Source organism: Lepus europaeus, chromosome X (genome assembly GCF_033115175.1).
Source record: "Lepus europaeus isolate LE1 chromosome X, mLepTim1.pri, whole genome shotgun sequence".
Classification (NCBI taxonomy): Eukaryota; Metazoa; Chordata; class Mammalia; order Lagomorpha; family Leporidae; genus Lepus; species Lepus europaeus.
Window position 1 is genome coordinate 21,361,787 of NC_084850.1, and position 25,385 is coordinate 21,387,171.

A 25,385-nucleotide genomic window follows, 5' to 3' on the forward strand; every position below is an offset into this window, starting at 1 on the left:
GGGCGGGGAGAGGTGGCATTTGAGTCCTCCGGTATCCCAGCAGGCAGTGCAGCCTGGAGACGCTGACAAAGGAGCGGAGGAGCAGTAGCAGCTGCTTTCCGAGGAGCTAGTGTTGCCGAGGTGAGAGTCCCCCACCGTCCCGTCACCCACTTCCTCCGTCTTCGGGAAGACGTGGAAGTTACGTGGCCGAGAACCCCCGCGGCAAGAATGACCCATCCCCAAGCGGGAGCTTGGCTGTGTGACTGACAGCTGGGCTGCGCGGCGCCGGACTGCGGTGGGCGGCGGGGAGGAGGCGCTGGGTTGCTTTTCTGCCCCATCTCCGACTGTCCGCGGCCCTGCCGCCAGTGGCTGCCCGCCGCAGGCTCTGATCAGCTAGTGTGTGGCTCGCTCTTGCCCGAACGAAGGCAGGCTCGGGAGCTTCCTGGTGCCTGTCCCGCGGAGCTCGGTTGCCCCGGGGATGCGGCTCCTGGGACAACTCTTCCGCGGACTTGCGAGGAGGGCTTGGGGCGGGAGATTGATTCCCAGGCAGGGTGACACCGTCCTCGCCCTTCCTCCAGCCTAGCAGCCCGCCACAGACACACACTCACACACTCGCACACACATCCCCCCCTCCCGCGAGCAACTGGAAGGAAATCGCCGGTGCTGGGAGCGAGGCGTCCCGGGATGGCTTCAGCTCTGCTCTCCGCCTGGAGGGAGATTAGAGTAGGTTGGACAGGCGGGAGGGGGGAGGGGGAGAGCGAATGCCTTCTCGGAATAATGAGGGGGAGGTGTGGGGGGTACGTGGCCTGTTCTTCCCCTCCCTGGACCTCCGCACGGATCCTGATGGTTGCACCAGCTGCTCGGCTGTAAACAGGCTCACATGACCGGTTTCACATGGAGCGAGCCGCCCGAGTGGGGACGAGGGCTGAACGGCTGGGCCCCAGTCAGATGGAGCAGAAGTCCTGGGACGGACCGTTTTAGACTTCCTCCCCGATCCTCCAGGCCCTGATCAGTGTTCTACGATTTCTCCTTCCGGGAAAGTTAGTTATCTCTGCCCTGCCCGGACTGCAGGAGCCTTTCCACCCCCCCCCCGTGAAATCGAAGGAGCCTAACGTCGAGGGGAGAGCAAATAGTGAATGAAATGGTCCTGGCTTTTGGACCTATGGGGGAGATCAGAAGAGAACAGAAACCTGCAAAATTGGGCCCTTTGGGTCTTCCCTAAAGAGCAGTCCTGTCGGAATTCACTGCACTCCAAATGAGAATTCCAGACAAAAGGGGAAAAGTGTGCTTTTTTCAGGCAAGGCACACATGGGGTTTAAAATATTCTTGCTGATGAAGATCTTGTCCACACTTCCTCTAAGTACTGGGAAATCTTTTTGCCTATAAAATATTATATTCAGGTTGTTGAATAGGGGGTGAACACCAGCTTTTAGATTATATGTATATTTGAGTGTACAGCAGTGGAAAGTTTGGAAAACAGGAAACAGGGCCAAATGTGACTTTCAACTTGTTCATATCTACATATCCAAACAGGATGCAAGATTAAACTAGTTTCTGAAACATTTCTGGAACCGTTAAAACAACAGTGGTTTACTTCAATGCCAGGATATGTGAAATTTGGGGTTTTTTTTTTAAATCCATGAGGAGTAGTTGTGATAGATTCCCTTCGCATTATAAATAAATGTTAAGAGGCAGTATAAAGCTATCCCTTTGCAGGCAAGGTTAGGCTATAGAACACATAGCTTACAAAATAATGTGTTTCTTCCTTGAATTGTCTATGCACATTTTCTCAGAATTGTTATTAAATATTTTTTCTCACAGGGCTTTTACATTTAAGTTCATTTTCTGAAAACATAAAACAATTAAGTAACTGCAAGAAAAAAGTTACCCCATTCCTTAACAGCCAATTAAGTAATGTGCTACTATTCTTTTTCTGTTGTTTTTTTTTTTTAAGTTTAAGGTGAAGAATAGAGATACTTTAAATCTTGCCTAAAACTTAACAGAGGGCAGATTAGTAGTGTGGCTGTAAATTTTGTTTGGCCACCTTGAGACATTCTGGAGAATCTTGCCCTACAATAAATATATTAAAAAGTTATTCCTGGAGACCCTCAATTTCTTCCTACCATGAAGATTTTGTTTGAAATCTCCAAGGTCCCCTATTGCTCTACAATTGCATAAGAGTACCATTTTTGATTGAGAATTGTTCTTGGACAAAATACATTGGTAAATAAGCCAAGATACGGATATCAGTCAAAAGAAGATGATTGATTAAACATTAAATACAAAATTCTCATGAGGTAAATTAGCCATTCAGTTTGCCCTGTACCTCTCACACTCTTCATCAAGAAATTGAAGATGGCCTCAGCTAAATTCCTGCCTCCAAAATTAGAAATAACAGCTCCACTTGACTCTCTTGACCTTCAGGGCATAGTACAAATCTGATTCTTTCACTCAATTCCAGCTTCCTGGATTAAGCAGGCTCTTCGATGAGTGCTAAAAGAAGAAGGGCTTAGTAGGGTCTCACTTTGGCAGGACCCTGGTTGGATCACCAGAACCAATGTCTGGGTTTTAGCTTTGAGGGGTTCAGATTTTAATTTTGTCAGCACATCCAGAAATGATAAGTCCCAGGGATTGGTTGACACCAAACTCAGAAAAGATTTCTGTTAATATGCCAGTCTAAGTTAGAGAGAGAAGTACAGCTGCCAAGCAGACAGGAGACTTGTACCCACCACAGCACCCTTTGATCTTCACTCTATGGAAACCCATGGAGATTGCTCTTCACCTCCCCTTTGAATTAGGGCCTATGCAGACGACTTCTTTCAAACTTAGCAATTGATGTATTCAGCAAGATTGCAGCTGTCCTTTCTACAAAAACCATTTCAGCCACACCGTTGTAGCAACGGGTTGAACCTGGGTCACCTCTGAAACATCTCTAAAGTCTGTGTCCTCTCCATTCCTACTGCTTTAACCCAGGCCCTCATGGTCTCTTCATGCCACTTTGATTTAACAGTTATTTATTTTTTTATTACACCTGCTCTGGAGTTAGGGGCTGTGCTTGATTGGTCAATGACAAGCATTCTCCCCCAGTCTTATCAGGTCACTCCTGTTTAAAATCCTCTCGGAGCTTTCACATCGCCTGCAGGGGTGGCTCTCAGCATTGAGCAGTACACTAGAGAGGGGTGTATTAAGACACTGATGGCTAGGCCCCAATCCTGCAATTCCTGATTCAGTAGGTCTAGGGTAGGAACCAAGAATTTGCAAGGTGAAGCAACGACTTTGCTGGGCACCACAGTTTGAGTCCCACTGGCCCAGAAGATCAAGTCTAAACTCCCAAACTTGGCTGACAAGATCTTTCACAACCTGGCCTTCAGTTTATTTTCCCAGCCTTATCTCTTGTCACCCTACTCCCACCCCACCCCCCACCCAGGCATGCTATTTTTTTTTTTAACAAATGCAATGCCAAAGCCCATTTTAAGTGTCCCTTTCCTGCCTCTACACGTATGAGGGAACTTACAAAAGTTCGTGGAAAATGGGATTAAAAGAGAAATTTGAGAATGGGTGTTCAGCTTAGCAGTAAAAATGCCTGTGTCCCACATTGGAGTGCCTGGGTTTGGTTCTAGGCGGTGGCTCCTGACTCTAGCTTCCTGCTAGTGTAGACCCTGGGACATAGCAGTGTTGGCTCAAGTAATTGAGCTGGCCACCCATGTGGGAGACCTGACTTGGTTTGAGCTCCTGGTTTCAGCTCAGCCCTGGTATTTGTGGGTATTTGGGGAATTGCATTAGTAGATGAGAATCTTGTCTGTCGGTTTCTCAAATGAATCTTTTTTTTAATATTAAAAAAATTATTTTAGTGCAGAAATGTTGAAGTCCATACATAGCTTTCTCATAATATCCATTTCTTTTTTTTTTAAATATTTATTTATTTATTTGAAAGGCAGAGTTACACAGAGAGAGAGGAGAGGCAGAGAGAGAGAGATTTTCCATCCGCTGGTTCACTCCCCAATTGGCTGCAACGGCCGGAGCTGTGCTGATCTGAAGCCAGGAGCCAGGAGCTTCCTCCAGGTCTTCCCATACAGGTGCAGGGGACCAAGGCCTTGGGCCATCTTCTACTGCCCTCCCAAGCCATAGCAGGGAGCTAGATGGAAAGTGGAGCAGCCGGGTCTCGAACCGGTGCCTATATGGGATGCCTGTGCTTCAGGCCACAGCACCAGCCCCCATAATATCCATTTCTATGAATATTTTGAAGTACCCTTGTGTTCTTCTTGGAATATACTCTCCACACACTCCTACTGCAAACTGCTTAAGACGGTTGTCACTTTCTTTATGTTCCCAGAGCACTTGGTATCTACCAGCATTTTAACTTGTCACATCTCCTAATTACTGCTGTGTATTTATTTCTTCTGCTAGACTGAATATTGGAGAACTGAGACAGGGTTTCCATTTTTTCCCTTCATATTTCTTAGCGCTGTGCCTAAATACACTTGTTACAGGTGCTCAGTAAATGTTTGTTGAACAAATTTGCAATTCTAAAACGTCTGAGAGTGCTATATATGCTTTATATAATGGATTAATGTACATTTGGCTTTGACAATTGCACATCTTTTTTTTTTCTAAAGATTTATTTATTTGAAAGGCAGAGTTACAGAGAGAAAGGTCTTCCATCCACTGGTTCACTCCCCAAAGGGCCACAATGACTGGAGCTGGGCCAATCCGAAGCTGAGAGCAAGGAGCTTCTTCAAAGTCTCCCACGTGGGTCCTGGGGCCCAAGGACTTGGGCCATCTTCTACTACTTCCCCAGGCCATAGGAGGGAGCTGGGTCGGAAGTGGAGCAGCCGGGACTCCAACAGGTGCCCATATGATGGCCAGTACCGCTGGCAGCACCTTTACCCTCTATGCCACAGCATGGGCCCCAGCATACATCTTGAAATAACTGAAGACATACTGGGATGTTGTAAATAACATATTTATTCTAACAGGATCAGAGTTGGAAATTAACACATTTGAAAAAAAATAATTTTTAGAAGATGTTACTGTAGTATATTCATTTTTTAAATCCTCAAATACACACTGCAGAATTTTTACATCTTGAATATGGAAAAAAATAAGGGCCGGGACTGTGGTATAGAAGGTTAAGCCACTGTCTGCAGTGCCAGCCTCCATATGGGCACCTATTCGAGTCCTGGCTGCTCCACTTCCAATCTAGCTCTGTGTTAACGTGCCTGGGAAAGCAGTAGAAGAGGGCCCAAGTCCCTAGGCCCCTGCACTCATGTGGGAGACCTGGAAGAAGCTACTGGCTCCAGGCTTCTGCCTGGCCCAGCCTGGCTGTTGCAGCCATTTGGGGGATGAACCAACCAGAGGATGGAAGCTCTTTGCATCTCCTTGCTCACTCTCTATATATAACTCTGACTTTCAAATAAATAAATATCTTTTTTTTAAAAAAGAAAGTATGTAAAAATAAAATTGCCTAATACTGAACAATGATCGTTAAGATGTAAAACGAATATCATAGAGTGAAAGAGTTGACTTAAAGTATGTGCCAGCTGTTGGAAATCCTAGTACACAATACTGGGAGTACACAAAGAGGAAGAGAGCTGAGTTTATGAAGTGGGAGGGAGAGTTTTTTTTTTTTTAAGATTTATTTATTTATTTGAAAGGCAGAGTGACAGAGGCAGAGAGAGAGAAAAAAATCTTTCATCCACTGGTTCACTCCCCAAATGGCCACAATGGCCGGAGCTGAACTGATCAGAAGCCAGGAGCCAGGAGCTTCTGCCGGGTCTCTCACGTGGGTGCAGGGGCCCAAGGACTTGGACCATCTTCCACTGCTTTCCCAGGCCATAGCAGAGAGCTGAATCGGAAGAGGAGCAGCCGGGACTCGAACCAGGGCCTACATGGGATACTGGCGCCTCAGGCATCGGCTTTAACAGCTAAGCCACAGGGCCAGCCCCAGAGAAAGAGGTTTTAATACTAGTGATACTAAAGCAACAAAAATTGCTGCTCTTAACTGTTTAGTATTACGTTGGCTATTGGCAAGGACTACACCAAGTGTGGAGGAAGGTGATAGCTCCCGGGCCCAGATAAAAAGGAGCCAACCTGAAGGTGGAGCTGGGAACCCTAATCAGAATAAACAGCAACAACTAGGGAAGGTAGTTTCAGTAGCTGGGACACCGGCCAAGCAGAGGGTCACTAGTTTCTGGGAAAGGTTGTATTTCTTTTTTTTTTTAAGATTTATTTGGCCGGCGCCGCGGCTCACTAGGCTAATGCTCCACCTTGCGGCGCCGGCACACCGGGTTCTAGTCCCGGTCGGGGCACCGATCCTGTCCCGGTTGCCCCTCTTCCAGGCCAGCTCTCTGCTGTGGCCAGGGAGTGCAGTGGAGGATGGCCCAAGTGCTTGGACCCTGCACCCCATGGGAGACCAGGAGAAGCACCTGGCTCCTGCCATCGGATCGGCGCGGTGCGCCGGCCGCAGCGTGCCTACCACAGCGGCCATTGGAGGGTGAACCAATGGCAAAAAGGAAGACCTTTCTCTCTGTCTCTCACTGTCCACTCTGCCTGTCAAAAATAAAAATTAAAAAAAATTTTTAAAAAAGATTTATTTATTTATTTATTTGAAAGTCAGAGTTATACAGAGAGAGGAGAGGCAGAGAGAGAGGTCTCCCATCCGCTGGTTCACTACCCAATTGGCAGCAACGGTCAGGAGCCAAGTGCTTCTTCTGGGTCTCCCACGTGGGTGCAGGGGCCCAAGGACTTGGGCCACCTTCTACTACTTTCCCAGGCCATGGCAGAGAGCTGGATCAGAAGTGGAGCAGCCAGGACTCGAACCGGCGATCATATGGGTTGCCAGCACTGCAGGTGGCGGCTTTACACACTACACCACAGCGCTGGCCCTGAAAGGGTATATTTCGCATTATCCTTTACTGTTTCCAAACTTTGAACCGTTTCAGTACAAGAATCCCCTAGGATCACTTATTTCATTTGACTTTCCTTGTAGCCCTCTCTTGCTAAAGAAAGGGGGAGAGAAGGAAAATATGAGAATAAGTTTTTAAAGTGGTCTCTGTGTTCTTTAGCAAGCTCCAAGTTTTGAATTTAATGTGGTAAAATATATTGAAACTCCTTGTCTATCTCTAAGTCCTCTCTTTTCCCTACGCTGGTCAGTGCATTGAGGAAAGCTGTATTCACACCTTAGGGTACTGGTCTCTCTGAACGGATAGTGGAAAGTGTATATAAAGCTCTGAGAGTGTTTACGTTGCTTTCTGTGGGAGAGTAGTTTGCAAACTGGTCACAAGGTGGTGTTCACACATAAGGTTTTCTTTCAAATTTCACCAAGGATTGCTTTTCTGTGCCATTGGTACAGAGGACAAGGACAGAGCCCTTTGCTATATCACTAGCTCCCAGTTGCACTGTCTGCCTATAAGGTTGGGGGTATACTAGAACTCAAATTTGTTTTTAAGATTTATTTAAAAGGCAGAGTTAGATGGAGCTGGTGCTGTGGCCTAGTGGGCTAAAGCCTCTGCCTGTGGTGCCAGCACCCCAGTGGGCACCGGTTTGAGTCCCGGCTGCTCCACTTCTGATCCAGCTCTCTGCTATGGCCTGGGAAAGCAGTAGAAGATGGCCCAAGCACTTGAGTCCGTGCACCCACGTGGGAGACCTGGGTGGGAGACCTGGAAGAAGCTCCTGGCTCCTGGCTTCAGATCGGCGCAGCTCCAGCTGTTGCAGCTCTCTGGGGAGTGAACCACCAGAAGGAAGACCTCTCTCTCTCTCTCTTTCTTTCTCTGCCTTTCAAATAAATAAAATTAAATTAAAAAGGCAGAGAGAGAGAGAGAGATCTTCCATCCACTGTTTCATTCCCCAAATGGCTGCAACCTCCAGGACTGAGCCAAGCCGGAGTCAGGAGTTTCATCTGGGTCTCCCACGTGGGTGCAGGGGACCAAGCACCTGGACTATCCTCTGCTGCTTTCCCAGGAGCATTAGCAGGGAGCTGGATCTGAAGTGGAATAGCCAGGACTCGGCTATATGGAATGCTGGCGCTGCAGGCCAGGGCTTTAACCCACTGGGCCACAGCACCAGCCCCTGAGCCTCAGATTTCTCATCACCACTGGCTCAGTTAGGCCCAAAGGAGCCAGGGGAGCCGGGAGGGAAACAGAAGGAAGAAGGGGAAGAGAGTGCAGGCAGCTGGAAAGGCTGATTCTCTCTGCTCTCCTTTCACTCCAGCCCAAACTTGAGCTGCCTCTTAGAGTTTATTCTTCCTCTAATAGGATCTCTTGCCTGTCTTTTATGGACAGAGTGCTCAGCTATGGGGAGGGGAGAGTTATTTGTAGACACTTAGCAAACCTCAGTTTGCTAAGTGCCCAACACTGATCTTGGGTCTATGAGAGCTACAAAACACCCCCACACACAAAATCAGTATGGTATAATGCCTAAAATCTGATTGAGATGTCAAAGTCAATTCACACAAAACCAGTGTCAAAATGTTCGGTCGACATAATAAGCACGTTAAAATATGAAATTAATAAGAACTGTGTAGATAAGAGTAGTAGAGGAACTCCACAAGGAGAGGGGATTTGAACAAGGCTTTGAAGAATGAGCAAAAGTTGGCTGTCTGCAGAAGAATAGGGAAAACCGTGGTTATTAGTACCCTAATGAATAGAGCGTGACAAACACAGCTACTGTTCCATAACCAGGAAAAGAACGTGTGTGGAGGCTGGTGCTGTGGCCTAGTAGGCTAAAGCCTCTGCCTGTGGTGCCAGCACCCCGTATGGGTGCTGGTTCGAGTCCCGGCTGCTCCACTTCCCATCCAGCTCTCTGCTATGGCCTGGGAAAGCAGGAGAAGATGGCCCAAGTCCTTGGGCCCCAGCACCCACGTGGGAGACCTGGAAGAAGCTCCTGGCTCCTGGCTTCGGATCGGCCCAGCTCCAACCACTGTGGCCATTTGGGGAGTAAACCAGCAGATGGAAGACCTCTCTGTCTCGTCTCTGTCTCTCCCTCTCCCTCTCCCTGTCTATAACTCTACCTGTCAAAATAAATTTTTCAAATATTTTTAAAAGTCTATTAGTATCCTCATTTTTAAGCAGAAGAATGTGTGTGCAACTCAGTAGTTGTCTCTTGATTTAAGGCAACATGAACAGAGACAATGCAGACTTGGTTGTGACTTGAATTTTGGATTATTCTCTGAGAAGTCTGCTGTTGAAGAGCAGGGAGATTTGCTAGCGATGAAGGCATGCGTGGCAGACTGTGTCAGGGAGGCTGAATAGTCAAATTGAGACATAGAGATGATGACCATAGAAGAAAGTACGTGTCAGACCAGAGCTCTGCCTGTGCGGCCCTGGATTAAGTCTGTTAACCATCCTGGGCCTACCGGCCTCATCTGTCGAGTGAGAAAGATTGGGAGCTAACATTCTTTGACTTAGTGTGCACTTGGACTTCTGGAAAGCAACCTCTTAAACCGATTTGCAGGAAGGTCTTACCAGCTTCGTATATAATCTCTCCCCAGGATGTTTGCACTTTCTCAGTTTGGAATATGGAGTGGAGTGAAGGGAAAGTGTTAGGCTCCAGAAAACCCATCAGGCAGGTGTTGGGCTTCATTATGCTTGTTGGCAGGGTTGCTGATATGGCTCTGGTGACCTGGTGCTAATGCTTTCCTAATTTCCACAGGTTGGGATGTCGGAGACAATTTATATCTTAGCCAAGATAAGTGAGAACTGGGAGCAGGGATAGGAAAAGACAGACAGTAAATTGCTCAGACATCATTCAGCATTTCTTTACCAGTGACGGGGAGCTAAACAGCCTAGTCACGATTCTTGGGAAAATATATACATTTTCAACTCACCAAGAGAAAGCTTGAAACTTGAAAGAACTTCTACTAAGCCACTATTCAAGCTAGTAAAATTTCTCCTCTGAGCTGTGTCAACTAGCTTCTCCTGCTCCTTAAAGTTAGAACCACAAATTTAGTATGTGTCTGCGTGGTTAATTTTTTAAAAAAGATTTATTTATTTATTTGAAAGTCAGAGTTACACAGAGAGAGAAGGAGAGGCAGAGAGAAAGAGAGGTCTTCCATCCACTGGTTCACTCCCCAGTTGGCCACAATGGCCGGAGCTGCACCGATCTGAAGCCAGGAGCCAGGAGCTTCCTCCAGGTCTTCCCATACAGGTGCAGGGGACCAAGGCCTTGGGCCATCTTCCACTGCTTTCCCAGGCCATAGCAGAGAGCTAGATCAGAAGTGGAGCAGCCAGGACTTGAATTGACACCCATATGGGACGTCGGCACTGCAGGCGGTGGCTTTATCTGCTACACCACAGCACTGCCCCATGTGTGATTAATTTTGACTTCCCAGATGAAGCATCTCCCCCTCATTTATAACAAAGAGGTTTACATTAGAGTTACCCATTTTCTCAAGTTTGCAAGTCATCTCGACTAAACCTTTGTTTTCCTCATTCTGATAAGTTTCTGTTGCATGTCAAGTTATTTAAAATAATTGAAATCATTATTATTAGCATGTAGTTAAGGTTTCCAATATCCTAAATTGAAAAATGCAGTTAACAGAGTTTTCACACCTTGTTTCTAAATTCCCTCTTGTGGTTCAAAACTGACATTTTTTTTTAAAAATTTAATTATTTATTTGAAAGGCAGAGTTAGAGAGAGAGAGAGAGAGATCTTCCATTTGGTGGTTTACTCCTAAAATGGCCAGAGCAGCCAGGGCTGAGCCAGGCTGAAGCCAGGGGCCAGGAGCTTCATCTTGGTCTCCTTGTGTGGGTGACAAGAGCCCAAACATTTGGGCCATCTTCTGCTGCTTTTCCAAGTGCATTAGCAGGGAGCCACATCCTAAGTGGAGCAGCCAGGACTCAAACTGGTGTTGCAGGTGGGGCTTTATTTGCTATGTCACAGCCCCAGCCCCATCGCTTATTAATTTGCAGATCTTCTATATAATAGGGAAATTAGACATTGCCTATGATACTGATTGCAAAGTTCTTTTAACTTTGCTTTTAAATTTTTTGCCACATGGAAGTTATGTAGTTTAATTTATTTTAATTTTTTGTATCTTGTTTTATGTCATCATTAGAGAGCTTAAGATTATATTTTAGAAATCTCATGGGTTCTTCTAGTACTTTTATAACTTTATTTATTTTGTTACATTCACAGCTTTGATTCGTTTGGAATTTACCCTGGTAGATAGAGTGAAGAATAAATTCAACTTTTCCAGTTTCTAGTTTCTAGTTTTCTAGTTGGGAAGAAGAATGGTGAATATTATCTAATGGTTTCACATTTGAATGTCTCCTCCTAATAGACAAGCTTCCTTAGAATGTATACAGGTTATTATTTTCTTTCTTTTAAAAATTTTTTTTTACTGGGGCCAGTGCTGTGGTGTAGTGGGTAAAGTCATTGCCTGCAGTGCCAGCATCCCATAATGGGTGCTGGTGGGAGTCCTGGATGCTCCTCTTCTGATCCAGCTCTCTGCTATGACCTGGGAAAGCAGTAGAAGTCCAAGTGCTTGGGTCCCTGCACTCACGTGAGAGACCCAGAAGAAGCTCCTGGCTCCTGATTTCAGATAGGCACAGCTCCAGCCATTGCAGCCATTTGGGGAGTGAACCAGCGGATGGAAGACCTCTTTCTCTCTGCCTCTCCTCTCTCTGTGTAACTCTGAATTTCAAATAAATAAATCTTAAAAAAAAAAAAAGCAGAGTGTCAGAGAGATGAGAGAATGAGCTGTTTTACTCCCCAAGTGGTCACAACAGCTAGGGCCGGGTCAGGCAGAATCCAGAAGCCTGGAAACCTTGGGTATCCGATGTAGGTGTCAGGGGCACCAGCTGCTTGGGCCATGTTCTGCTGCCTTCCCAGGTGCATTAGCAGGAAGCTGGATCAGAAGTGGAGCAGCCAGGACTCAAACTGGTGCCCATATGGGATGCCGGCTTCATAGGTGGTGGCTTAACCTGCTGCACCACAACACTGACCCCATATAGCCTATTTTTGAAAGATGTAGTCTACAGGGTGAAAACCAAACATTTTCTGTAAGTGTATGTTTTAGCTTTTGTATTTTACTAATATTGACTTTTTAAAAGATTTTATTTTGTTTATTTGAAAGGCAGAATGACAGAGAGAGAGAGAGAGAGAGAGTATTTTACTTTTAAGGGCCACATTTAACCGTGCTTGCTAAACAAGAATATTGATAGAAATGAGATTAGAAAATAAATACAGAAATATCACGCTTATCAGACAGTCAGACTGTTGCCAGCTACAACTATCTGGAACATATTCAAGAACCCCAGAAGGCATCCAAAAAGGCCTCTGCAGTTGGGAGAAAATAGCTCTCACAAAGGCTGTGTACTTGACGTGGGAGGGGAGGCACGGTGCCACTTGCATGCCAAAGCCCACTTACTGACTTTGAATTTTTAGAGAAAACTCCAAGGATTGTTTAGCGAGTGTGAGTATTCAGTTTCCTTTCAAGATATTTTAGCTTGTCTTGGGTTTTGATAGAAAAAAGATGAAAATGAGCTGTCCCACCCATGCTGCCAAAAAGACAATAAAGCACTCCTGACACGTTTTTCTCCTATACATCATGGAAACTTACTTTAATTTAATTCTGATTGGTTGACATACAATCAGCTATGATAAAACTTATTCTCCTTTAAAATGTGAGGTTTGGCTGGTGCCGCGGCTCAATAGGCTAATCCTTCACCTGCGGTGCCAGCACCCCGGGTTCTAGTCCCGGTCAGGGTGCCGGATTCTATCCCGGTTGCCCCTCTTCCAGGCCAGCTCTCTGCTGTGGCCCGGGAGTGCAGTGGAGGATGGCCCAAGTCCTTGGGCCCTGCACCCGCATGGGGGACCAGGAGAAGCACCTGGCTCCTGGCTTCGGATCAACACGGTGTGCCGGCCACAGCACATTGGAGGGTGAACCAACAGCAAAGGAAGACCTTTCTCTCTGTCTCTCTCTCTCACTGTCCACTCTGCCTGTCAAAAAAATTTTTTAAAAAATTTAAAAATTGTGAGGTTTAAAACAAGTAATATACCTGTTATCTCTCTTCTTTGAAAGGGGATGAATAATTTGAGACATCTTTATTCAAGTATTTGTTTTTGTTGTTTAAATAATTATTTTAGTTATTTGAAAGACAGAATTGCAGAGAGAGGTAGAGACAGAGAAGGAGGTCTTCCATCCGCCAGTTCACTCCCCAAATGGCCGAAATGGCCAGAGCTGCACCGATCCGAAGCCAAGAGCCAGGAGTTCCTCCAGGTCTCCCATGTGGGTGCAGAGGCCCAAGGACTTGGGCCATCTTCTACTGCTTTCCCAGGTCAATAGCAGAGAGCTGGATCGGTAAAAGCTGGATTGGTAAAAGCTGTATAAGTGAGATGAAAAGTTAAAAGGCATATTTAAAAGGTTTAAAGACCAGGGGGCTGGTGCTATGGCAGAGCTGTTAAAGCCACGGCCTGCAGTGGCAGCATCCCATATGGGTGTGGGTTCAAGTCCCAGCTGCTCCATTTCCAATCCAACTACCTACTAATGTACCTGGGAGAGCTGCAGAGGATGGCCCAAGTCTCTCTGTAACACTTCCTTTCAAATAAAGAAAAGGGTTGAAGACATGTTTGTTTAAAAAGATTTATTTATTTATTTGAAAAGCAGCATTACAGAGAGGCAGAGAGAGAGAGAGAGGTCTTCCATCCAATGGTTCACTCCCCAGATGGCCGCAGTGGCCGGAGCTGTGTCAATCCGAAGCCAGGAGCCAGGAGCTTCCTCCAGGTCTCCCACGCAGGTGCAGCGGCCCAAGGATTTGAGCCATCTTCTACTGCTTTCCCAGGCCATAGCAGAGAGCTGGATTGGAATTGGAGCAGCTGGGACTCAAACCAGTGCCCACATGGGATGCCGGCACTGCAGGCGGTGGCTTTACCTGCTGTGTCACAGTGCCAGCCCCGAAGACCTATTTTGATGTATGACAAGCATGCTGTTTGTGGAGGGACTGTGAGTTAATGAAAATCAGTTCAGTTTTATTTTTTTTTTCTCTCCTTCTATTTCTAGATTGCCAAAATGCTTTGGAGTTTTTAACTGACTCTCAGAGAAGTCCAAAATAAACTTGAGACTGTAAAAACAGAAGCTGCAGCAAGGGGGATTCAGTGCCAATGCATCAACAAAAAAGACAACCAGAGTTAGTGGAAGGGAATCTTCCTGTTTTTGTGTTTCCCACGGAGCTCATATTTTATGCTGATGATCAGTCAACACATAAGCAAGTGTTGACTCTATACAATCCCTATGAGTTTGCCTTAAAGTTCAAAGGTGAGTCTCTTAGGGTTAGTTTATGAATTTGTAACTAAGTCCCTACTAATTTTTTACTTGTAGAAACTAATTTTAAAAAAATACTAATGGCCATTGTGACTTTTTCTTGCAGTTTTGTGTACTACTCCAAATAAGTATGTTGTCGTTGATGCTGCAGGTGCAGTAAAGCCTCAGTGTTGTGTGGATATGTAAGTCAAAATCGCTTCTTAGTAACACATTTTAAGTGTATTAATCTGTATGTTTTTAACTTGAAAGAGGTCTTTCCTTGAAGTTCTTCCCACAAGGGCATTTATTGTATTTGGAATTTTCGCTGAAAGTTTGAGTCTATTAAAATTCTTTTTAAGAAGTCTAAGTCAACACAAGTTGACCCAATATTTAATATTTCATTGTGGTTGGAGCTAATGGTGTGTTAATGTTTCCACGAACATTTCCCCATTGTGGTTTTAGTCACAGCAGGGATGCTCTAATAGGGAATTAAGCTTTCTTTGGGACATCCTGCCATTATAGTGACATTTGGGAAATTAATAATACTAAAGGCTAAGAACAATGGTAATATAAGTTCATCTGAAATGATTCAGCTCAAAACCGTGGAAGTTAATCTATATAAACAGGAAGCAAGTGTGTAACTACTCATCTGTAAAAGGTTATCTGAGCCCTTCCAGATAATTTCGTCTTAGAGTGTCAGATAAATGATTGTTTGTTCAAGCTGTTCATATTTAATTTTCACTTTAGAACTAGTGGTGACCAGATGGATCCACTGACCGCCCTTCAGCTACTGAGTAAACTGTATTTGTTTAAATTTTCTGTGAGAATGACAAACAGAATTCTTTCCTTGTGAATATATTTTCATCATTTCAAAGCGATAAGATGATGTATCTTTGAGAATGTGTTTTTGCACATTTCTTTTGATTTTCATTCAGTACATAATAAGCAAGGACCATTCCAAAGAAATATAGACTCTTACCAAATAAATGTGTTACCTCTGGCCTAATTGTTTCGTGTTCCCTAGTAAGAATGAAGTACGATAAATGGATTTGCAGAAAACTCATAAAATTTCCAGTGCTTTATACTCTCTTCTTTTTAGAGAAACAGAGGTGTATTGTTAACCTTCTTGTGAATTGGTCATACCGGATTGCTTACTTATTTAATTGCTTACTTTTATTTGTGTGCATGGAGTTGTAATTTAAGTTTAGAGTGAGCTTTGTTACTTCAACAATAAGTAAGTGTCAGTAAAATTTTATGAAATGCTTGTGGGGGATAAATGGTCTCATATTAGTAAATATTGCTACACACAGATATCCAGAAAAAAGGTCATTGCTAAAGGGAATCTATTTTTTTTCTTTTTTACATAAGACTTATTCTATATTTGAGAGCATGCTTTCATCAAATATTTCAGAATTACCCATTACTTTTGGGGTTATGCTACGATTGTTTTAGCATCTTAGCAAATGTTTGTTGTTGAGTGTGTGGTTACAGCTAGCTAATATTGTTCTGCTGTATTGAAATCTCTTGCTGCATTCTCTTGGAGAGGCCGGCAGAAACCTAAACAGCACTTGTTTTTCCTTGCTGCTTTCAGTGTAATCCGTCACAGAGATGTTCGATCCTGTCACTATGGTGTGATAGACAAGTTCCGCCTCCAAGTTTCTGAGCAAAGCCAGAGGAAGGCTTTAGGAAGGAAAGAGGTTGTTGCTACTCTCCTGCCATCCGCAAAAGAACAACAAAAGGAAGAAGAGGAAAAAAGAATAAAGGAGCATTTAACTGAAAGTTTATTTTTTGAGCAGTCGTTTCAACCAGGTAGTTTTGGCTTGGTTTTGAAGCCCTTTCGATGTCTTATACATTTTTAGCTTTACGTAAACAGGGAGCTATGGCTAATTTCTAGGCAAATGATTTGACGATGGAAAACCTGGAGCTATGGCTAATTTCTAGGCAAGTGATTTGACGATGGAAAACCTAGTCAACTACTTCAAAACTGGACCCACAGAATCAGGGACCTGCAGCAGAACAAGACTCTCAGAGGACAGAATACCCCTCACTGGACTGGACTATGAGGAGAGGGGGAATGTTGCCATAGCCTTTCAAATTCTAATATATATATAATCTGAGACTGCAGGTCCCACACCTTAGGATGCTAGGACAATTTGGCAATTGTATACTTTTGTTTCTGTGACTTTCCTATATCCTTTCTCGTTTAATTAGTTCAAAGGAGAAGAGAGATTGTGTTTGGCAACAGGCCAAGCTTAGTGCACTGTTCATATTATTTTGAAGAAAAAATCTCATTAAAGTTGAAGTTAATTAAACTAAGTAGATTATAATATCCCCTGTGGGCTATTAATTGAATCCCTCTCTATTCCTCATTTCCTTCCAGCTTAGATATTCAGAAGTGTTATGATATATTCTTTCAACATTGACACTATCCTCATATTCACCTCTTTGGACGTCATTCTGCCTCCCTCTTAACTTCTCATTATCGCCTACCAAACCTATTATAAAAGGAGGACGATAAAATTTTCCATAGAAAAACAGGAAACTTTTTGATGGTGATATATAAATGTGATAACAGCTGGCCTTGAAACTGCAACAGTAAACTCATATAGTCGTATGAGGGATTTTTTTTTTTATAAATCTACTTGTCATTACATGAACTCATAGATCCATATCCGTTTGTTCATCCTAGGATGTTTATTTCAACAAGACAGAGAGTAGTGCCTCTTTGACTAACTGAAGCCAAGTGTTTTCTTACTTCATGTAGGAAGTGTCCAGATTTCCTAGTGGTACCAGACTGGATAGTAGCTAGTACTTCCTAACCAAGAATGATTATTAACCAACAGTACCACCTATTCGTCTTTTGAAACTGGAAGAGAGAATCTCTGTCCAATGTCACTTGGGCAGATCAGTATTATGAAGTTGACTTTTAAAAAAAAAGTTATTCATTTATTTGAAAGTCAGAGCTACAAAGAGAGGGGGAGAAAGAGAGAGAGAGAGAGAGAGAGAGCTTCTATCTGCTGGTTCACTCCCCAGATGGCTACAACAGTTGCCGGGGCTGGGCCAGGCTGAAGTCAGGAGCCAGGAACTTCCTCCGGGTCTCCCACGTGAGTCGCAGGGGCCCAAGGACTTGGACCATCTTCTGCTGCTTTTCCCAGGCCGTTAGCAGGGAGCTGGACTGGAAGTAGAGCAGCTGGACCAGGAAACCATGAACCAGTGCCCATATAGGATGCTGGCATCACAGGCAGCAGCTTTACCCACTATGCCACAATGCTGGCCCCTGAAGTTGACTGTTAAAATGCTGCCTGTAGAACAAGAAAATCCATTGAATGAATATCATTTTTTAACTTTAAATTTATAATTTAAAGTAAAGTAGTTGTTAGAGCTGATTTTGGTATTTAACAGACTAGTCTTTTTGTTTTGTTTTTTAAAGATTTATTTGTTTATTTGAAAGTCAAATTACAGAGAGAGAGAGAGAGAGATCTTCCATCAGATCATTCACTCCCCAACTGGGCAAAATGGCGAGAGCTGCGCTGATCCAAAGCCAGGAGCCAGGAGCTTCTTCCAGGTCTCCCACATGGGTGCAGGGACCCAAGGACTTGGGCCATCCTCTACTGCTTTCCCAGGCCATCAGCAGGGAGTTGGATCAGAAGTGGAGCAAAGCCGGCACCGTGGCTCAACAGGCTAATCCTCCACCTAGTGGTGCCGGCACACCGGATTCTAGTCCCGGTCAGGCCACCGGATTCTGTCCCAGTTGCCCCTCTTCCAGGCCAGCTCTCTGCTGTGGCCAGGGAGTGCAGTGGAAGATGGCCCAAGTTCTTGAGCCCTGCACCCCATGGGAGATCAGGAGAAGCACCTGGCTCCTGGCTTCGGATCAGCGCGGTGCGCCAGCAGCAGCACACCGGCCACGGCAGCCATTGGAGGGTGAACCAATGGCAAAGGAAGACCTTTCTCTCTGTCTCTCTCACTGTCCACTCTGCCTGTCAAAAAAAAAAAAGTGGAGCAACCAGGACTCAAGCCGGCACCTATAAGGGATGATGGCACTGCAAGCAGATGCTTAACCTACTACGGCACAGCACCAGCCTCCCCCCCCCCCCCCCGACTAGTTTAATACCCAAGAATAATCAGGGTTAAGGTTTAGGGGTGTGGGTGTGTACCTATGTGTATATGGAGAATTTTATTCCTTTAGGTTTTGAATTTATTAGAGTTCAAGTGAAAGCCATCGCAATCCTAAACAATTACATGTACTGTTTTAGTGTTATTTTTATGAAGAACCTTGGAATCAAAAGTGCATTAGAGAATTCTGACTGTGAAATTAGAGTAGGTCGATGAATGAGGATCGGTGGCACTGGCATAACATGCAGTGGTCTCTGTTTTTGTGGGAAAATGTCTCTAAGCCTTTCACATCAGAAAGCTCAATTAAGGCAGGCAAGCAGGCACCTTGTTTGTCTTGTTCACCATTATGTCCTCAGTACCACCTGGCACAGCGGCTGGCACGGTTGTAGTCACTCAGGAAATGTGTAAATGAGCAGAGTTCAGAAGGCTGTACTTCACATCTGGCAAAGGCCCATGGGGTTGGTCTTTTTTGGCTCTCAAGGCTTCCCTGGCGATTGCCACAGTAGAGGAAGGATGATGACTTCAGAGTGGAGTCCTGTTCACCGTCCTGGCCTACGTCTCCCATTGATAGGTAGTTAACTTAGTGTGTCTAATAATCTGGCAGTAAGTTGAGTCAGGTTTCCCTCTTTAATAGGCTATAAACTGATTTGGTCTAGGTTGACAAAGTGATATTTTTAACTTCTCCCATCTGTTAAATTGACAGTCATTTGTATATGGCTTTCCGGTATGCAGAATTCCCAGGTTTTTCATTATGTGTCTCTAAATTAAAATGTTGAAATCAGTTGAGAATGTGTTCTGGAAAGATTTTTAATGTTCTTTTTGCAGGTCTTTAGCTTAGAAAACATTTCAACAAAAGCATATTATTAGAAGTATTAGAAATACAGCAGTGTTGTGAGATCTCATTGTTAGCCAGAAGATGGTTGAAGACTACATCGTGAAAAATTTGCATTTGAAAATGTATTGAAATCGGTAAAAATGAGAAATTCTTTCTTAACTTTATTGTATAAAACACACAACAGTAACAAATTTTAAAAAGAAAAAGCCTTTATAATGCCACACATTTAACAAATTGGCTTATACTCATGTAAGTGGTCCCTTTTATTTTCCAGATCTTGCCTGTGTGCACAAATACAATTTATATCTTGTGAATGTTTTCATTTAGCAGAAATGCTAACTGTTGAATTAGGAGAAACTCACAAAGTATACTTCCACAAAATGCCAAGCCTAGGCTATTAAAAAGGTTTTAAAAGATACTGCTGAGGCTGGCGCTGCGGTTCACTAGGCTAATCCTCCACCTGCAGCGCTGGCACCCCGGGTTCTAGTCCCAGTTGGGGCGCAGGTTCTGTCCCAGTTGCTCCTCTTCCAGTCCAGCTCTCTGCTGTGGCCCGGGAGTGCAGTGGAGGATGGCCCAAGTGCTTGGGCCCTGCGCCCTCATGGGAGACCAGGAGGAGGCACCTGGCTCCTGGCTTCGGATCGGCGCAATGCGCCGTCCGTGGCGGCCATTTAGGGGGGTGAACCAGCAGAAGGAAGACCTTTCTCTCCATCTCTCTCTCTTACTGTCTAACTCTGCCTGTCAAAAAAAAAAAAAGATACTGCTGAATCTGTTGGGTTTGTCTTAATTATGTTATTAATGAATTGCTATGTCTATGCTGTTTGCTTCTGTACCCTCTGGCTTAAGAAAATTACATTCGTTATTATTGTTTATAATAAAAAATTGAAAATGACCTATCAGCACATCAATTGGGAATTTATTAAATTATGAATATTCATGAGATGGGATGCCAGGCAAGCATTTACAGGAATCTGATAGAATGATAGATGTTTATATATTGACATAGGAAGAGCTTCAAATAGATTTCTAAGTGAGGGAAAAAAACAGTTATATAACAGTATGTATAATGTAGTCCCATTTATGTAGAAATTATTCTTTTACATGTTTATTAAGTCTGAAAGGCTGTATATCAAGTTGTTAACAGTGTTAGCTGTAGGAAGATGAGATTATAGGGGAAGCTTTTTTTATATCTTTATAACATTTTTGACAATCAGGTAGCAGGAACAAAAGATATTTCCATTTTGAAAAAAATTCAAGTACTTTTGCAAGTGTTTTTAGAATTTCTCTAAATATTAAAAATTCTGGCTGGCGCCATGGCTCACTTGGCTAATCCTCCACCTGCGGTGCCAGCACCCAGGGTTCTATTCCCAGTCGGGGCACCAGATTCTGTCCCGGTTGCTCCTCTTCTAGTCCAGCTCTCTGCTGTGGCCCTGGAGTGCAGTGGAGGATGGCCCAAGTGCTTGGACCCTGCACCTGCATGGGAGACCAGGAGAAAGCACCTGGCTCCTGGCTTCGGATCAGTGCAGTGCCGGCTGTAGAGGCCATTTGGGGGGTGAACCAACCGAAAAGGAAGACCTTTCTCTGTCTCTCTCTCTCTCACTGTCTAACTCTGCCTGTCAAAAATAAATAAATACAAATTTAAAAAAATAAAAATTATTTGAAATTTATTGAGGGCTTACCCTGAGCAGTGTAGTTGTCATAAAGAAATGTTTTCCCTGAAAATTCATCCATGTAACACATATAGTTATATCACTTATTAACTAAAATAAGACCTTTTTTGTATTTATGCTATTGTTTCATCCCAAGCAAGAATCACTATTAAATCTGAATTTGTTTTCTAGCTTAAACGTCACACAACAGCTAGAGTATTAATAATTTAGGAAAGCTCATTTAATAATAAAATGAACAGTGTTATTTCATTAATAAAACACAAAGACTGTGTTGCTCTTGGCTATTCCTTTTAATGAAAGGAAAGACAGTGGGGAAAGCCACATAACACAATTCTGTTGGGTTTCTTAGGAATACGAGTATGTGTGAAGAGTCATCAAAAAGTTCATGGAGCATGCATATTATGAAAAAACTATTCATGAACTTCAACATTTTTGCACTAACACAAGCTTACCTTTTAATTTAATTGTCCCCAAAGCTTTTAAAGTCCTCTCACATATAGCCAGAACTGTAGAACATCAGATCCAATAGGAAATTTTTTTAATTGTGTTTTATCTTAAGAACACTTAACGTGAGATCTACCATCTTAACTATTTTTAGTGTACAATACAGTATTGTTAACTATAGGGACAATGCTGCTGAGCAGATGTCTGAAACGTATTCATCTTGTGTAATGGAGACTTAGGCTTATTGATTAGCAATTTGCATTATCCTCTTCCCCCAGTCTCTGGCACACCACCATTCTGCTCTCTGATTCTATGAGTTCGACTATTTGAAATTTCTCATCTAATTGGAATAATTTAGTATTTGGCCTTCTGTGGCTGGCTTATTTCACTTAGCATAATATTTGCCAGATACTATTTCTGCAGCTTTCTCCTTTGCTGTTAATGGGGTAGAGCAGAGGGCAAGAACTTTCATAGGCAGATTGATAATATTCAGGGAGTGTCTTTGTGGTACCTTAGCATTATCAAAGGGTTCAGATGGAGTGCAGGTGCTGCTCGACTTAACACAAGAGGTGCATCCTGCTAAACCCATTGTGAAAAGAAAATATTAAGCCAAGAAGGTAGTGCATGCACCTGCCCAACCAAGCATCATAGGAAGGAGGAGGAGTTAGCCCAACCCAGAGTCTTGGCGAATGGCGACTGATGTATGTGATGAAAGTTTTGTCTTGTTTTTAGAAGCAAGCTCAGAGATATTTTGTCTTTTTACAGAAAACAAAAGTGTCTCCTCAGGACCTAGTTTACTAACTGTTTTCCTGGGAGTGGTGTGCATTGCAGCTCTGATGCTACCCACGCTGGGGGATGTGGAATCGCTGGTGCCTCTCTACCTCCACTTAAGTGTGAATCAAAAATTAGTGGCTGCTTATATCTTAGGTAAGGCTTTTAAAGATGCCTTTGGACTGTAATATCAATTTAAAATATGTTATCTCAAAAACGAAAGCGAGGGAGCGGGAGGGAAGAAGGGAATAGTGTTGTATCTGTGAATTAAATTGAGTCTGTTAAAAACTAAAACTAAATAAAAAAATACAGATGCACTTGGCATACATGCAGGGTTTCATGTGTACAGAGGTGGTGGTGTTTTGATTTTTTTTTTTCTTTTAAAAAGTGATGAGGATTATTTTAAAAGCATTCCTGGGGTTAGGTACATTTGAAAATGTAACTTTTGACTCACCTTGAATTCTTTTCAGCTTGTTTATCTAGTACCTAAAATTGCATTGATCCAATTAGTTTCCTTTGGGCTGACTTAACAACGGCCTAAAACATGTATAAAATGTAAAATGAGCACATCCCATGACACAGCTCCTAGAGAAACACTCTGACAAAATGCATACAGCGATACGGATGATAAGTTTAATATTACGATCTTTCCTCTTTAAACCAGTTCCCTCATTTGCTGTGCTGATCACTCATTCTTTCAGTCATCTGGCTTGAAAAACTCAACAGCTAAAGTATCTCAATTGAACATTTATTCAATTCAAGCTCCCAGGTGCCAAGAACAGAGTTCTGGTGACGAACGACTCTTTGCTCATATTCTCTTCGCACGCCTACCTAGATGCCATCTCTTTTTCAGTATTCTCAGCATTCCCTCTCTTGTTTTTAGTTGAACCTTGTCTTCCAAGTGGTCTCCCTACCTCTGTCTATGCCCTTCTCTCCCTATTCCTTCCACCCCACTCCCACCCCCAGGCAAGCCATCATCATTGCTGTCGGATTGATTTCCATGCTGTTCTGGTTTCCCGACCACCCTCTAGTCAAAAACCTTCAATGAGCGCTTCCTTGCAGTCTGCAGGATGCAGGATAACTCCATACTTGGACATGGAAGACTCTCCACAATCTGTTTGAGACCACTTTGAGGCAATCTTGTCTAGCTCCTTCCCTATAGAAATCCTTGAGTATAGTCTGTTCAATTATTTTTCTTTCTTTTTTTTTGGGGGGGGTGGGTGGGAGGGGGCAGTTATTTATGGAGTCTCCTCCAGAGACAAGCAAACCAGCAGCACTATGCTTCTGCCTCTTCGTGGCTCCAGGGTCCTGGGATACAAAAAGGCTCTCATTGTTTCTGTTGATGAAGTCTGCTGGATTTACTGACACTTTAAAATGGCATGCCTGCTATTATTATAGCTGATGTGACTGAATGAAGTAGGAGGTATGTTTGATGGTTAAACCAGCTATGGCCAGACATTAGTGATTTTATTAAATCTATCCAGCGACTGCCCATTGCTGTCAATTGGATTCCTTCTGTATAATATCAACTAAATTCAAATTGACTTTGAGTTCTTGGTAGAATGCCTGCCTATCTGTTCTATTTTATGTGCTCATTGAGGTCCCAACAATCTCTTATTGAATGAAAGATTCGGTAAAATGCATGTCTTTAATCATTCTCCATTTTTTTCTTTCAGGTCTTATTACAATGGCTATACTTAGAACATGAGCAAGGATTTCAATTGACTTCCAAAGTAAATTTATCTTGAAAATATGAATGTGGACTGCCTTTTATCTCTATTTCACTCCATTAACATGCTATAAACTATTGAATTATTTCAAATAATAGCAAATGTATAATATATATTTTAAATTGCTCTATAATTTTATTTGAAGGACTCCAGCACATTAATGTTACAGACGGCAATGATGCTTCTGAGTGATATCTAGAAAACTATTGGAAGAAATTCTGTTTATATCTATACTTATTGTGCAAAAGACTTTAAAACATTTGTTATTTTCCCTTTTTTTCCCCGATTCACTTTATTGTAAAGGATCATGTGTCCTTCAAAGTTAAAAGCCTAGAAGAGCAAATTGACCAGCCTAAAAATAGAATCCACATGTATTTCCTAGCTTCAAAGACTGACATTACTATGTAAATTATGCCATGCCCTCTTATCATTGTGTACAGTTGCCATGGTGTTTCTAAAATACAAGTTTTACAGTTACTGTGTCGGGGGTAAAAGTAAGAAGCATAAGGTACCAGGGGAGCATGCTGATCCTGGGGTCTCACAGAAGACAGGGCATATTCCATTCATCTTGTGAACTACAGAATGGCTTGTGGTCCAGATACCAAGCATATGGCTTGTTTTTTGTCTTTTGTTTTTGTTTGTTTGTTGTTGTTGTTTTTAAACCTAATAGCAGTAGAGTGACCTCTCTATTTGTCCAAGTCTTAGAGCAAGACAGGCATTTGTTTACTTATTTGGCCCACCCTTGGCTTTTCCTGTAGTTAACGCTTTGTGGCGATGGGGGGAATCACTTTCTCTTTTTCCCCCAGCCCCTTGCCTGCCTGATGTAAGTGACATGCCCAGACTGGGATTATCAACTAGCAGGTGGTTATGTGGAGATGACTTTTCATCCTTAAACTCTAAGCCAAGTATAGGAAATCTTTGGTACCTGTGTCTATTTAATAGCAGTCACTGAGACATTTTTTAAGTTTTTATTTATTTTTAAAACAACTTTACCAAAAAAAAAATCCCCTAAGCACAACTATTTCCATTTCTTTATAACCTCTTCTGATCTCTGACATATATATATATGTAAGTATATATATATATGCAGTTTTAACTGTTATTATCATAGTAAATGATGTTGTTTCTTAGGATTTTTATCTGAAAGCACAATGCATTAAAGAGTCTCTTGACAATTCTCTTTCAGATCTTTTTACAGAATGAATTTATGCACTGCTACTGTAGCATTCTCAAGGAATGTACATGAACACAAGTGTATGCTGGAGGGTGATTTCAGCAGGAAACAGTACTCTGCTTCTAAAAGCTTTGATGTCTAGTCTTTCATAGAAAATCCTCATTGTTTAACCATTTGGGGAGCCTGAATTGTTAAATACATTATGTCTGTACATTGTGTAATGACTGAAAAGCACATAAATGTTAATCTACTTTGAACTTTGTAAAAAAAAAAAAAACAAAACTTATGTTTGGAGGCTGTCCTTGTTTATCCATCTCAAATCCTCTGTGTGTGCGTGCCCACACAGGTGCACGCATGTGTATGTACGTGTGTGATAACACATTGTAAAGAACAGAGATTACTTTAAAAAAAATAAAAGAAAATGGAGACCTAA

The 25,385-nt window shown here is 43.1% G+C and overlaps 1 protein-coding gene across 1 annotated transcript; it reads left to right on the top strand.

Moving 5' to 3' along the window:
• MOSPD1 (motile sperm domain containing 1) lies at window positions 1–25,385 on the top strand. The gene is made up of 6 exons (XM_062183403.1): window positions 1–120; window positions 13,979–14,233; window positions 14,346–14,421; window positions 15,810–16,027; window positions 22,043–22,204; window positions 23,725–25,385. Exons 2-6 carry the CDS (start codon window positions 14,080–14,082, stop codon window positions 23,754–23,756), a joined length of 642 nt encoding a protein of 213 aa, XP_062039387.1. The 5' UTR covers window positions 1–120; window positions 13,979–14,079; the 3' UTR covers window positions 23,757–25,385.

What these genes read in the sequence shown, in the direction of transcription:
- MOSPD1 (XM_062183403.1), top strand. Translation starts at nt 14,080, where the DNA reads ATGCATCAACAAAAAAGACAACCAGAGTTAGTGGAAGGGAATCTTCCT. An exon ending in CCTCAGTGTTGTGTGGATAT is followed by an intron (nt 14,422 to 15,809) that starts GTAAGTCAAAAT and finishes TGCTGCTTTCAG; the next exon opens with TGTAATCCGTCACAGAGATG. An exon ending in TGAGCAGTCGTTTCAACCAG is followed by an intron (nt 16,028 to 22,042) that starts GTAGTTTTGGCT and finishes GTCTTTTTACAG; the next exon opens with AAAACAAAAGTGTCTCCTCA.